The 14,575-nt window shown below is 57.1% G+C and overlaps 1 protein-coding gene across 3 annotated transcripts; it reads left to right on the top strand.

The window, feature by feature from the left end:
* Nucleotides 1-447: 447 nt before the first annotated feature.
* TMEM11 (transmembrane protein 11) lies at nucleotides 448-14,575 on the top strand. Of its 3 annotated transcripts, XM_036278450.1 has the most exons (3): nucleotides 448-517; nucleotides 3,159-3,450; nucleotides 13,735-14,575. In XM_036278450.1, exons 2-3 carry the CDS (start codon nucleotides 3,248-3,250, stop codon nucleotides 14,249-14,251), a joined length of 720 nt encoding a protein of 239 aa, XP_036134343.1. In that variant the 5' UTR covers nucleotides 448-517; nucleotides 3,159-3,247; the 3' UTR covers nucleotides 14,252-14,575. The 3 variants fall into 3 exon arrangements, with proteins under 3 accessions (XP_036134343.1, XP_036134341.1, XP_036134342.1); XM_036278448.1 differs by lacking the exon at nucleotides 3,159-3,450 and having other exon boundaries at nucleotides 454-517; XM_036278449.1 differs by lacking the exons at nucleotides 448-517; nucleotides 3,159-3,450 and adding an exon at nucleotides 12,541-12,730.

Here is a 14,575-nt window from a genome sequence, read left to right as displayed (position 1 = left end):
AGGGGCGGCTGCAAGGGGCAGGCAGGCCGCGCGGAAGGCGATGTCGTCCTGGAGCAGGGAGACAGGGGCCGCGGAGAGGGCGGGGCCGTCGGGCCGCGGGCCCGGCCCGGGCGCCCGCGAGGCACGCTGGGAGTTGTAGGCCGCGTCCTCCACACGCTCCTGCGGCCCCTCCTCGCCCACCGGAAGGAAGCGGACGGGCGCCGCACTCCCGGCGGGAACGGGAGAACAGTTTCCGGAACGGTGCCCCCAACAGGCCTTCGCCTGGGCTGGGACTACATTTTCCAGGGCCCTGGGAGGCGGGCCGTCGGGCGCGGGGCATTGTGGGCGTTGTAGTCCGGGCTGCGTCGGGCCGCGCCTGCGAGCCGCCGCGGGCCGCCGGCCGGACTACACTTCCCGCGCACCCGCGCGCTCCCGGGCCGCCCGGCGCGAGACCTCTGCGAGCGCAGATCTCCAAGATGGCCGCGTGGGGACGGAGGCGCCTCGGCCCGGGCAGCAGCGGCGGCAGCGGCCGAGAGAGGTGAGACCCGGGGCCAGCTGCCCCCCGGCACGTGGCCCAGGGGGCGGGGACCCCGCGAGGCCTCCCGTGGCCGCAGGGCCCCCCTGCCCTGGTTGCTGGGTCCCCCTCGTCCGCCCTCCTCCCGTTCCTCCGCCGGGCACACGGGGCTCCTGTCCAGGCCGAGGTGGGATCCGGGCGGGAGCGGCCTCTGCAGAGGGTTCGGGGTCGGATCCACAGGCCCGGGGGACCCGCCTGGCGCCCAGCGGCGTCCAGGGCTCCCGTGGCGCCGGCCCCGCTCGGCCCTCGCGGCCCCTGACGTGGCTCCGGGCGGGGGAGGCGCCCTCGGAGGGCCGGCGGCGGGCGGGCAGCTCGGTCGGCACGTCTGCGGGCGGCCTCGGCCTCCCCGGCCTGCTCGGGCCGACGGCCGCGCTTCCTCGGCCGGGACTCCGACGCGGGGCGGGCCCTCGGAGTGACCTTCCCGCGTGGGCGGGCGGGGGCTCCTCGGAGGGGTCTGCGCCGCGACCTGGCTCCTCCCAGGCGCGGCCGCAGTGGTTTCCGTGGCGAACGGGCCGTGTTTGCCTCTGGAAAGGTGTCAGCTGGGAGCCGCTGGCGGCTGCTCGACCGGAAGCTGGGGAGGGGTGTGCATCGGGGGTCCCCTGGCGCGGACGCCCGGTCCGTCAGCGCAGCGTTGGTGCAGCGCGGCTCAGCGAGAAAGGGGCGTCGTTGTTCGTGAGCTAGTTCGTCCTCTGGGCGAGGCCTGTTAGGAAGGGAAGCTGTCTGTCCCTCCTGTCCGCGGCTCGGTTCTGCACGGCTCCTCTCCTCCGGCGGTTCCGGACTGGGCACCCCGTCGCCCGCAGGTGGGCCAGCCCGGAGGATTCCGGGCGCTCGCGGCGGCCCTGGGGCTCGCTGGCGTTGCAGAGCTAGTTCCCAGCGCTGTCCTCCTGCAGTTCCCGTTTCTTGGAAAAGCGGTGAATGGCAAGCAGATGTTTTTGTTTTTTCAACTCCCACGTTGCATTTCTTAGATCCGGCCATAGAAAGAAATAAAAAAAGTGACCTCGATGATTTTCCAATGGTATTAAAAGCTAGGAAACGTTTTTAAGACCTTCCATGCAAACATGAATTCTTTCCTAATAAGAAACACCCTGTTCAGAAAACTTGAGCGTGTCACTGAGAAAGGCATTGCCCCTTACTGCATAGAAACAGCTGGCAGGGCCATGTGGGGAGGCCCAGGCATCTGCAGAGGCTGCTGAGCTTTCAGTGATTTAAGAAATCAGGTTTTGGGGGTTTTGTCCTCCTTGGTTCGAGACCATCATTAATTCAAAACTGAGTTTGCAAACCAGCAGCCCATAAACAGAATCCAGTTCTTAGTTATAGACCCTCAGTTTTTTTAAGAGAATTTAATTTAGTTGCCAGTGCTTTCAAGTGGAAAAATTTCTCTCTCTCTCTCTCTCTCACACACACACACACACACACACACACACAAGCTACTTGAAAAGCTGGCTTTTTTGGTCAGTCAACTGCTTTCTAGTTCATCTTTCCTCACCTGACAGCTTGACTCACTGCTTTACCTGCCTGGCTTCCTGCGGTGTCAGGTTCACCCTTTGGCCTGGGACTGAAGGCTCTGCCCAGAGTGCAGATGTGTTAGCCAGGAATGGGCATCTGGTTTTGTGGTTGGGGGACACCACCTCCTTTTTCTAGAGAATGCACTCTTGGGGGTTACCCCTGTGTGTGTGCCATCTGTCTGCCTTCCAGGCGGTGTGGTGTGGTGGGGGTGGGAGGGGTACACCCAGGGACTCCTTTGCCTTTGCTGGGAGGCCTTAGTTGGGGGAGCCTGGCTTCCCTCAGAGCTTCCCATGCTGAGTGGGATGGAAACATAATCCTCCCACACCCTCACCCCTGCCAACTAGCTAACTTCTGGGCACACCTCCATTCCTGCTCAGTGGGTGGGAAGATTGGGTGGGGCAGGCTGGATTAATTGATTGGCAAGCACCATGGATTATGAGGCCGGAGCACGTTATTGGCTCTTTGACTGAAAGATGGCTGTTCATGGCTCTCAGAAATGACTTTGTGCCATGTCACATCTGTGCTGGCTCAAGTCTCAGCTCCACGCTGTGAGACCACGACCCTGAGCTGCTGCACACACCAGGTTGGAATCTGCTTTATGCCGAAACCGAAGGAAACTGTCTGGTTTGGTGTAGGGCTGGGGCAGAGCAAGGCACTGGGCGTGGCTGCTAACTCTAGAGCAGGCGGGTGCCCCAAGGTCCCGGTGCCAGAGTGTCCAGGAGAAGTAGTGTGGTCGGCTGTGTGCTAACGGTGGTCGGGCTGGGAATATAGTGTGTGGGTTTTTGCTTTCCCTGGTTCTCGAGTGTAGAGCTCTGCTACTTCAGCAGCCACCAGTCACGTGTGGCAATTACATTTAAATTAGTTAAAATTTAGTAAAATGAAAAATTCGGCTTCTCAGTCACACTAGCCACACTTCACGTGCTTGGCAGCCCCGTGTGGCTGTGGCTACCATGGTGGATAGCCAAGATGCAGACCATGTCCAGTCAGACAGTCCTGTCCACAGGCCAGTGCTGGTCTAGACTGAAGTAAGAGAGGGGTGGAAATAGCAGAATGAAAGTTTCTTGCATGTTGATTTTTCTCTCCACTCTATTAAATCTAGGAAATCAACAGTGTTTGTAATGAAGAACATCAGACTCTGAACTGTAACCTGAATTCTTGTCCAAAATTCAGCACACTGGCAGCGAGCACATGAAACAGATTGCCACTTGCCTGTCGACGTCTTTGAGACACACTTGCCCATCTAGGAAGGCACAGTGCAGGTGCCTGTGTGTTCTGCCACTTGGGTGCCAGCCCGGATCAGCTCACAGACGGTCCCGCCTGTCCCCTGGGCTCCTTGTCTTCATTCTCTCAGGGCCCCTGAGCGTCCCTGAGTTCTCCGTGATTGTCGGAATGTGAGTACAGCCACATGCTCTCAGTTCCCATTGTTGTCATCATGTGAAGGTGCGCTCGATCTGATGCTGATCGAGTGTTCAGTGGGCTGGGCACACTGGACTGAATGCTCAGATTTCAGGGTGAAAGCACCGTCTGAGGCCGACCACCTCGACTTGCGCAGCATTCTTAGGCAGCTGGTTCTAAGGGGCTCCTTGCACATCTCTCTGCAGCACACGTTATTCCTTCACACTTGAACTTTTCACAGCTTTGCTTTAATCTCTGAATCAAGGGTGTGGTTCTGGATGGCTGGTGGTGCGTTCATTTCCATCCAGCTGAAGAGACGGTCGGGAGCTGTGTGGGCTGCAGCACACATGCCCCTCGTTCTGATGCTTCCTCTCCTCCTAGAGCTGAGGAACCTTAGGGCTGCGGTGTTTCATTTCTCTTGAAAGACTCTCATTGTGGTTCTGGTGTGTGGTAGAAATGTCTGCTCCCTCCTGGTCCTGATGACCACACAGGAGCAGCCTGCACAGCCCTGAGGGTGGCGGGGCCCACCCGGCAGCCACATGTGCTGACCCCAGAAGTTGGACGTTGTAGGTCAGGATCTGCGGGGATGCATCCTTTTACTCCCAGGTTTGTTTTCCTTGATTCGCTCGAGCAGTCTGGATCTCTGACTGCAGTGCTTCGTGCTTCCGTGGCATAGTCCTTGAGGTCCAGCTTTCTGGAGAGGAGTGATCTTATGTGCAGGGAGGTGAGAGGAAGGCTGAGTTCGGCTTCTCTGCCCTGAGCCCGTGTGAGTGTGTGTGTGTGTGTGTGTGCGCACACACATGCACCTCAGTGAGTGAGGACGCTGGGGGAGGTGGAAAGTACTCCACAGAGCGAGCACACAGGAATCTCCCAGCTGCCACTGTTCTGTCCCTGGCGCCAGCAGCAACTTTATGGGCCACAGAGTTTTTGGGGAAAGCCAATAATCCCTTAGTCTTCGCAACAGCTCTCGACTCAGTGATGTTTGTTAGGGTAGCCATTAGCCATTTGGGACTTCCAAGCGTTTGAGATGTGGCTCGTGTGTCTGAGAAACTGAGCATGTTAATTTTACTTAAACAGCTGGGTGGTGCTTGCAGCTGTCACTTTGGCTTGACACCCAGCCCCCATCCCATCTTTGCTGAAGCACTCTGGGAGAGCTAGGCCTTTGCCCCACTTGACACCAGCGAAGCTGGCTCAGAGTGGCAGGGGGTGTGCCCTTGGACACAAAGCCAGTGAGTGGCTGGGAGGAAGCTTGCATCCAGGCCTCCTGATCCCACACTTGGTGTGCTGTGTCCCTGTTCCCAGAGCACAGGGAGGAAAGTGCTCTCTGGTGTGTAGCAGATGAGACTGTCGGTGCCCTGTGGAGGGGTTTCTGGCCTGTTTGGAACTGACCTTGGTATTTGGGGCTCCATGCCTGGGCCGTCTTGTCCTGTCTGGGCTTTCCATGCGCAGATAGAGCTGGACCGCTTTCTTCGACTCTGGAGGAAGCGACGTTTGGTCAGCCAGAAGCGGGTTTCCCTAGACGGGGGAGAGCTAGAACCCAGCACCTCCCATATCACAGGTGATGAAGTGGCCACATGCTCATTAGGTGGAAAGCAACGTGGCAGGGACCTGGTGTGACTTTTCTGCCGCACATCTTCATCACTGTGATTGCCTTCCTCCTGCCACTCATTCCAAGCGTCCCTCTGCTGATGCCTGTCGTTCTTGGGCCAGTGCTGAAGGAAGACACACACTCTGCTTTCAAGGAGCTCGGAATCAGCACCTTTGTGCTGCAGAGGGGAGCTCACACCTCAGTCCTGCCTGTGTGCCCAGGGCCCGCTCCAGGAAGCAGCCTAGAGCAAGTGCCTCCACTCTGGTTATATTTGGTTCTAGTTTGGCATGACCAGAAACGGATGGTGGCTTGCAGGGCAGCCTGGCCAGTGCTTGCTCGACTGAAACGGGAAGGGAATTCTGCCTCGCACCCTCCCGTGCAGCACTGCAGGAGTGAGACCACAGGACACCAGCTGGGAGAAGCCGTCTGTGCTGACGTGCTGAGATGGCGGCCTTGCTCCCTGTGCACCAAAAGCGGCTGCAGTGGCCATGGGCAGCCTGCCCCCTGGCTTTGGAGCCCCCCGGCTCCCTGGTCTCTTCACCCCAAGGATGCAGGGCTATTGAACAATAATTTTTTTCGAGAAAAGGTTTATAGTTAATGTTGCCATTATAAAAGAAGCACCTATTTATGTTTTTTAAAATAGAATTCTAGGTATGAAGAAAAACTAAATTTTACAGTCACCTGTTAGGCCACTATTCAAACAAAATCATTATTGACCATATTTGTGTGTGCACCTTTGATACCCTCCACTGTGTAGTTTGTCTTGGGTTTTAAAAAAATTATGTTAAACCAGAAATAGATTTCTGAGAAGTCATACACTTACTACCATATATATGATTCTTGAAAACATTCTGCTGAATGAAAAAAGCAGTCACAGAAGCAGTCTGCCGCGTGATCGTGTGTGCGTGAAAACATCCTGCTGAGAGGGGCATTGTGCCGCGTGATCGCGTGTGCGTGAAAACATCCTGCTGAGAGGGGCATTGTGCCGCGTGATCGCGTGTGCGTGAAAACATCCTGCTGAGAGGGGCATTGTGCCGCGTGATCGCGTGTGCGTGAAAACATCCTGCTGAGAGGGGCAGTGTGCCGCGTGATCGCGTGTGCGTGAAAACATCCTGCTGAGAGGGGCAGTGTGCCGCGTGATCGCGTGTGCGTGAAAACATCGTGCTGAGAGGCAGTGTGCCGTGTGATCACGTTTGCGTGAAAACATCGTGCTGAGAGGCAGTGTGCTGCGTGATCGCGTGTGCGTGAAAACATCGTGCTGAGAGGCAGTGTGCCGCGTGATCGCGTGTGCGTGAAAACATCGTGCTGAGAGGCAGTGTGCTGCGTGATCGCGTGTGCGTGAAAACATCGTGCTGAGAGGCAGTGTGCCGTGTGATCACGTTTGCGTGAAAACATCGTGCTGAGAGGCAGTGTGCCGTGTGATCGCGTTTGCGTGAAAACATCGTGCTGAGAGGCAGTGTGCCGTGTGATCGCGTTTGCGTGAAAACATCCTGCTGAGAGGGGCAGTGTGCCGCGTGATCGCGTGTGCGTGAAAACATCGTGCTGAGAGGCAGTGTGCTGCGTGATCGCGTGTGCGTGAAAACATCGTGCTGAGAGGCAGTGTGCCGTGTGATCACGTTTGCGTGAAAACATCCTGCTGAGAGGGGCAGTGTGCCGCGTGATCGCGTGTGCGTGAAAACATCGTGCTGACTGAGAGAGGCAGTGTGCCGCGTGATCGCGTGTGCGTGAAAACATCCTGCTGTGAGAGGCAGTGTGCTGCGTGATCGCGTGTGCGTGAAAACATCGTGCTGACTGAGAGAGGCAGTGTGCCGCGTGATCGCGTGTGCGTGAAAACATCGTGCTGAGAGGCAGTGTGCTGCGTGATCGCGTGTGCGTGAAAACATCCTGCTGAGAGAGGCGGTGTGCCGCGTGATCGCGTGTGCGTGAAAACATCGTGCTGACTGAGAGAGGCGGTGTGCCGCGTGATCGCGTGTGCGTGAAAACATCGTGCTGAGAGGCAGTGTGCTGCGTGATTGCGTGTGCGTGAAAACATCGTGCTGAGAGGCGGTGTGCCGCGTGATCGCGTGTGCGTGAAAACATGCTGAGAGGCGGTGTGCTGCGTGATCGCGTGTGCGTGAAAACATCGTGCTGAGAGAGGCGGTGTGCTGCGTGATCGCGTGTGCGTGAAAACATCCTGCTGAGAGAGGCGGTGTGCCGCGTGATCGCGTGTGCGTGAAAACATCGTGCTGAGAGGCAATGTGCCGCATGATCGCGTGTGCGTGAAAACATCACGCTGACTGAGAGAGGCGGTGTGCTGCGTGATCGCGTGTGCGTGAAAGGTCCATATAGACAAGCCCAGATCAGGACTTAGGCTGATGGTTGCCCGGAGCGGCTGCGGGCTGGAGGAAAGGATTGACAGTTTTCCTTCCGGGTGATGAGATGTCCTAAGATGGGTTGTGGTGAAAGTGCTGAGCCATTGAATTGTACACTCTAAGTGGGTGAATTATATGGTGCGTGAATCTATCTCAGCAGAGCTGTTATTTTTAAAAGTACAAGTCAGAGATGCCACCGCACTCCTCAGGAAGGCCACTGTTAAAACCAGACAGTGTGGGCGAGGTGTGGAGACATTGCCCCTCCTGCAGCGGTGATGGGCTGGGAGCAGTGCTGCCGCTATGGAAACAGAACGCGGTTCTTCCAACAGGGAGAAGTAGAATTACCTTGTGACCTCACAATTCCATTTCTAGGTATGTTTCCAAAGGAGTTGAAAGCAGACACTCAAACAGATACTTTTGCAGCCTTGTTCATAGCGAGAGTCACAATAGCTGGGTGGAAAGAACTCAGAAGTGTCCGTCGATGGATGAGTGGTTAAAATGTGGTCCGTCCACACCTTAGAATGTTACTCACTCGTAAAAAGGAAGGACATTCTGACACACGCTGTGTACCAGGTGAACCTTGAGGACACTGCCACGTGGAAGAAGCCAGTCACAGAAGGACAGAGCTGTGTGGCTCACTCACACGTGGGACTAGTCTCCATGAGGTCGGGGTTTGATGGGCAGGGTTTTCACTTGTAAGATGAACAGCTCTGGAGATGGGTTGCACAGCAGCTTGAGCGTATTAACAGTACTGAGCTGTACATTTAAAATGTTTAAGACAGTACATTTTGAATCTACCATAATTTTTAAAACTTAATAAATCAGCATGCGCACCACTCAGCTTAGGAAATAGAAGCTAGCATCCCCGCCACACACCTCCAGGCAGGGGCCTGCTTCCCTGCCCAGCCACTCCTGGGCACGTCCCAGGCAGCACGTCCTTGGCTGTGTCAGAACCGTGCATGGCGTCCATTGCGTGTGCTTCGCCCACTGCCTTTGCCCTGGTGCCAGCATCTTTACTTGGCCAGACTGCCACTCTGAGCATGCTGCTCTGGCTGGGGGTGGGGGGGTGGGGGGTGTCTCCAGAGTTGGGGCCCCGTGTTTGTGACGTTCTGTGCTCCCAGATTCCTTTGAGATTGGCTCAGTGGTTCCCAGAGGTGCCCAGATCGCAGGGAAATGGATTGGTCCTGTGATCCTCCTGATGGCCACCTTGTCCTGGGAAAGCCACTGTCTCGAGGGGATGCTGCAAGGAGTACTCCCCGAGGGCTGCAGGGCGGATGTGAGGGGAGAAGAGGGTCTCGGGCCTTGGCCTGGCTGGTCAGAAGCAGAAGGGCAAGTCTGAGAGCCCAGTCAGCGGGCGGTGTCTGCAGCAGCCCCTGGAGCGCGGGCTGTTTTGTGCTCATGGGCTGGTTGTGGACTCGGCACGCAGCGTCAGGTCAGCGCTGTCAGGCGTGGGTGTAACCTGTCCTGTAAGTGCTAAAGGTTCGGAAGTCGCTGGGTGAAAAGGGGCCCCCTTCAGAACCCCTTTTGTCTCTGGAGCACTTCCTCTCCTCCCCAGTGATGCAGCCCTCGGGTGTCTGTCTGTCCGGAGGGGTTCTGTGCACTTGAAAGCAAATGCACACCTTTTAAATGCCTTGAGGTGACGCGGGGAACACTGGTGCTTGTCACTTTCTTTCTCTCACTCTTTTCATTCATTCATTTACTTTTAATCCTCACCCAAGTATATTTTTCTGTTTATCACCAGATAGAGTGGGAGGGAGGGAGAAACATCAATGTGAGAGAGACACATCCACTGGTTGCCTCCCACACGACCCAACCAGGGCCGAGGACGAACCGCAACTTACGTTCGTGCCCTTGACCGGAATCAAGCCCACAATTCATTGGTCCAAGGGCCGATGCTCCAACCACTGAGCCAAACCGGCCAGGGCATCTCTCTCTCTTCCTCCCTCCCTCCTTTTAAAACACTTTCTTTGTTGTGCTCTCTCTTTTTTTTGGTGCCCTTAGCGGGAACCAAACCTGGGCCTCTGGTCTGCAGGCCAACGCTCCAACTGCTGAGCCAAACCAGCCAGGGCTGTTGTGCTCTCTTACTGGTCATTTCACAACTGCAATAAAAAGCTACAATACAGTCTCTTAGGAAGTCCTGGGATCAATAGCTTTTCTAAAACTCTGCTGCCCTGTGCTAGGGCCCACGTTGGGGGTGGGCTGGTGTCGCTTTGAGGTGGTTCAGGGCAGCCTTCTTATAGGTGCTCTCCTCGGAGGGTTACCGTTGACCCAGAAACAAAGCCCACTGTGTGCTGGGCGCCAAGGTCCGGGCTGTGTTGACAGGGCCCTCTCCAGGGTGTCCTCCGCCAGCAGGTTCCGAAATACCGGTCTGTCCGCCGTGCAGAACTGAGGCAGGCGCAGGGCCAGATGCTGTGTCAGCAGCCACAGCCCAGGTGGAAGGGCTGGGTGGCCTGACAAGGTCTCCTGTTGTGTCCAGGTTCACCCTGAGCCTTGCTGTTCCTTCCCGTGCGTCATCCGGAGCCCTGGACTTCAGAGTCCATCCTTTCCCAGAGAAACCGTCCCTGTCCTGAGTTGGGGTAGCGGCTTTGCCTCACACGAGGGACTGGTGAGTCCCAGCAGGGTGGCTACTGAGGCTGGGCCTGGGAGGTTCTTTCTGTGTGGCCAGGCCTTGTGCGCACACTGGAGAGTCGTCTGCGAGGGTGGGCCGGCTTTGGCAGGGGTGTGTGTGCGAGGTGAGCGCCCTTGTCGCCCCGTGCCTCTTAGAGCAGTGGTCATGATGCCACAGCTGCAGGCACAGGGTGGCTGCCTGCCGGTGTGCTCCTGTCGGGCGCTCTGCCGTGGGCCGACACCAGCGCACCTGAGAGGAGGGCCCTGGCCTCCTACCACTCTGGGTTTGCTGAGACCTGTGGACACACACGAGTCTGTGTTGAGTGGCAGGAGATGGAGGGAGCCCACCCCCTGGGATGGGCTGGAAAGGCGGGCCTGAGTGGACGCGGACGGGCGGGGCTTGCAGAGGCAGGGCAGCAGGGAGCTGGGGACGGATGTGGGCAGCGTGGGGTGGGGAGTGTCTGAGATGGAGTAGTCTTCCCGTGCTGTGGTCCCAGCTGCACCTGCCTACTGGGTGTGAGGGCACGTCTTCATGGCAGGGTGGCTGGATGCGGGCCGAGGAGGGCATTCCATGACGCAGGTAGACGTGGGTCTTGGCAAGAACGTTCTGTAGCCCCCGCCTGGAGGCCTCCAGGTTGCTTTGAGAGTTCCAGGGAGCTCTGGCCAGAAAGCTTGTTTCAGGCGCTGGCGGCGGGCGGGCCAGCCTGCAACAGTTCACAGGACATGGCAGATGGCAGACCAGAGGGCTGCCTCCTCCACTCACAGACCAGAGTGATGTGACCCTCCCCTTCCCTTGTTCTGTCTCCCTCCTGCCTCTCCTGGCTGAGAACACAGGAACTCTTAGGCCAGGGGTGCCCGTCTCCTCTGGCCCCTGCACACTAGGGGGCAGGCAGCTTGTGACCAGTGACCTTCGTGTCTCATGGGGACGTCTTCCAGATTTTCTTCTTTGCCACCTTTTGGCTTGTAAAGTGCTGAACCACGCCCAGGTGTAGGCATTGAAATGACCTACCATTTATCTCTCTGAATTAAAATCTAATGGAAAAACTCCATAAAGGCCTTCAAAGGGAAAACCCAACTTTCCCTCTTTCATAAACTTCTGGTGGTTCCCACAGAAGTGGTTCACTAGCTTACCTGGAAAGGCAGCCCTGACTCCTGGCGCCGGGGTGGCAACAACACCCCATGTGTGGGAGGCTTGTCCGACCCCCAGGGAATGTCTCCCAGTGCACACAGTTTAATTGGGGCTTGTGGTTTGATTAATTAGGAGACTTCCCTGAGCCTAGCTGAATCAGTTCCCTTCTAGGGTAAAAAAGCTCATTCGGCCTGAGCTCTGGGGTCCCAGCTACAGCTGTGTTCAGGTGGCTCCTGTTGTCAGTGGGCTCCCCAGGGCCCCCCACTGCACCTGGTGCACTGCCAGCCATTACCAGTGGCTTCTCGCTTGTGGTGTGACCACAGGAGAGCAGTGGTCATTTATCCAACTGCAGTGGAACCCTGCCTCTTGATTTGCTTGTTTGCTGAGAGTAGCTTGTACCATGCTGACTCCTGCCTGTGAACCATAAGTGGTACATCCTCACAGTCTCGCTCTCTGAGCCCCTCCCTGGCCTTTTCCTTAGCGTTTGCCCCTAACGTGATTGCTTTCATCTTGGACGGAGGACTGTGACTACCTTAATGCTGAGCTCAGAGATTCTAGGGGAATAACCTTTTATTTACTTCCTTGTTGTTAGTCCTCACTCGGGATATTTTTTCTATTGATATTTTTCTCTTAGAGGTTGGGAGGGAGGAGGGGGGGAGAGAGATATGAGAGAGACACGTTGATTGGTTGCTCCTGCAATCCAGGTACATGCCCTTGACCAGGAATCGAACCCGAGACCCTTCAGTGTGCATGCCGAGCTCTAACCACTGAGCAACACCGACCAGGGCTGGGTGTGACCTGTTCCCAAGTGTGCGTGCTCACTGCGCGGGGCTCAGAGCCAGCGCCCTGCGGCTTCCTCTGGGTGGTGTGTGCGTGCGGCCCTCTGAACTGCTGGGCCAGGTGTGCGCCGTTAGGGCTGTGCAGACCAGTCGGAGCTCAGGTGGGTCACGGCCCCCTGCTGTGGCCCAGCACATAGACCCAGAGCCCCAGCTGAAGGGGTGTGGACTTGGTGGGGCGATCAGTGATCACGAGGAGCCAGATGGGGGTCCCTGGGCCTCATCTGCTTTGTGACAGTCTGACCAGCCTAAGACTCGGGGTTGCTGAAGGAAAGGGGCTGCTGCTTCTTTTTTTTTTTCTTTTTTTTAATATTTTTAGAGAGAAAGGAAGGGAGAGGGAGAGAGGGACACATTGAGGTGGGAGAGAAACATCTATTGGCTGCTTCCTGCACTGCCCCCCCACCCCCATGAGGGATCGAGCCCACTAACCGAGCAATTCCCCTCACTGGGAATCGAACCAGCAACCTTTCGGTGCACGGGACGACATCCAGCCAACTGAGCCACACCGACCAGGGCAAGGAGCTGCTTTTCGCTGAGGTGTGTGACAGACGGCTCTGCACAGCCTGATAATAATGTGCATTTAGGAACTTGATGTGGCCTCGAGCTGTGTCTGGCAGCATCCCTGCCAGAGGATGGGCTAACGAAGGCTTCTAATCAGATGAACAGATAACACAGAACTAGGAGAAACTGTGTGTGTGCTGGACAGCAGTGTGGAGATTCAGAAAGATCTGGACAGGCTGAAACAAGCCAAATGGAAAGGACAAGGTGTGTGCAGGTTTGTAGTAAGGTTTGCCCGTCGGGTGGGGGAAGATTCTGCTCTGATGGGAAGTTTGCACTGGGCCTGGCTGACCCTGAAGTGGCCTAGCATGCCCCTGGCCTGTGGTTCCTGTTGCCGGCCTGGATGCGGAGCCAGGCCTTTGGTGAGACTCTGCTTTGAGGCTGCTGTCACCCCTCCTAGTCCCAGGGAGTCAGATCAGCTCAGCCGCTTGCAGCGCTGGTGAGCAGTGTTTCTGACGTGAGTGGGAGAAGCCTTTACTGACAGTAAACACAGCCAGGCTTACAGGATCAGGACGGGCAGGCATAGCGGGCCCTCACAGGATCCCAGTGTCCTTCGTGTCCACTCGGTGTCAGAGTTATTACTGTTCTTGAGACATCGTCTTTTCTCAAGTCGAAGGGCTTCTTTCTCCAAGCCATGTGCTGGGTGCTGGCCTGGGGAGGGCCTGGGGCTTTGTGCAGCTTCTTCCCGAGCCAGGAGTTTCCCATCCCCCAGGGCAAGAGCGACCTGTTTCCTTGTGCTGTGCAGGCCACAGGTGAGCCCTTTGAGCCATGCACAGGGCGGTGTTCGGCAGTGCCCGCCTCGGGTCTGCCGGCCCACTGAAGGCCTCCTCCTGCAACGGCCCTGATGAGCTGAGGGCACCTCGCATCCTGCCAGCCTTGGCTGCCATGCGGGGCGTTTCCTCGGAGTCCTCTGCCGACTGCAGACCTGCCTTCCATGCGTCAGACTCGCTGCCAGGCCCAGCACGGGCCTTAGGTGGAGATAGGGCACCCTTTTCCTGCATCTTCTTCTCTTCCGTCATCTTACTCTTTCGGAAACAGTTCTGATCGTCTCGAATGTGGGCTCTCAGGGAGAGAGAGCGTGAGTGAGGTGTGCTGCCCTCTGCTGAGCCCCAGGCCCAGACTCCCCAGTGGCCGCCTCCTCGGGTCTCAGCACAGAAGTTCATCAGGTGCTCCCAGCCTAACACTTGTCTTTCTTCCGCCTCCCTTACAAGGCTGAGCTTGTCGGCCACCGACTGCTACATCGTGCACGAGATCTACAATGGGGAGAACGCGCAGGACCAGTTTGAGTACGAGCTGGAGCAGGCCCTAGAAGCCCAGTACAAATACATCGTGATCGAGCCCACCCGCATCGGCGACGAGACCGCGCGCTGGATCACCGTGGGCAACTGTCTGCACAAGACCACCGTGCTGGCGGGCACTGCTTGCCTCTTCACCCCGCTGGCGCTGCCCTTGGATTACTCCCACTACATCTCCCTGCCTGCCGGTGTGCTGAGCCTGGCCTGCTGCACCCTGTACGGGATCTCCTGGCAGTTCGACCCGTGCTGCAAGTACCAGGTGGAGTACGACGCCTACAGACTGTCCCGCCTGCCCCTGCACACACTCACCTCCTCCACCCCGGTGGTGCTGGTCCGCAAGGACGACTTGCACAGAAAGAGACTGCACAACACGATAGCGCTCGCCGCCCTGGTGTACTGTGTAAAGAAGGTGTACGAGCTCTACGCCGTATGATCCGCAGGCGAGGAGCAGACGGCCGCCCGCGGAGACGAGAGTGTTCAGAGTGCACAGGAACATTTCTTTGCTCCATGAGGCCATGGAGCCTGGGAAAGTGTTTGGTTTAATAGTTGTTATTTTTAAAAAATAGCACAGATCACAAATGTACCAAGGGTTTTTCAACGCGTCACACTAAGATGTGGATTTCCGTAACCCACGGGGAGTCTGAGCTGTGGACGTCTGACTGGGCAGTGCAGTGCTGATGGGAGCTGAGGGGTGAGTGCGTGGGGTGGGGTCTCCAAGTCTGTTGTTAACTGTACCATCCAGAGCCAACCAGAAGCT

Source organism: Molossus molossus, unplaced genomic scaffold (genome assembly GCF_014108415.1).
Source record: "Molossus molossus isolate mMolMol1 unplaced genomic scaffold, mMolMol1.p scaffold_m16_p_28, whole genome shotgun sequence".
NCBI classification, from domain to species: Eukaryota; Metazoa; Chordata; class Mammalia; order Chiroptera; family Molossidae; genus Molossus; species Molossus molossus.
This window is presented reverse-complemented; position numbering and strand designations above follow the sequence as displayed.

Bases quoted from the DNA above. Each gene is read 5' to 3' on its own strand.
- TMEM11 (XM_036278450.1), top strand. From the start codon at position 3,248: ATGAAACAGATTGCCACTTGCCTGTCGACGTCTTTGAGACACACTTGC. The intron at 3,451-13,734 runs GTGAGTACAGCC...CTCCCTTACAAG, and splicing joins TTCTCCGTGATTGTCGGAAT to GCTGAGCTTGTCGGCCACCG.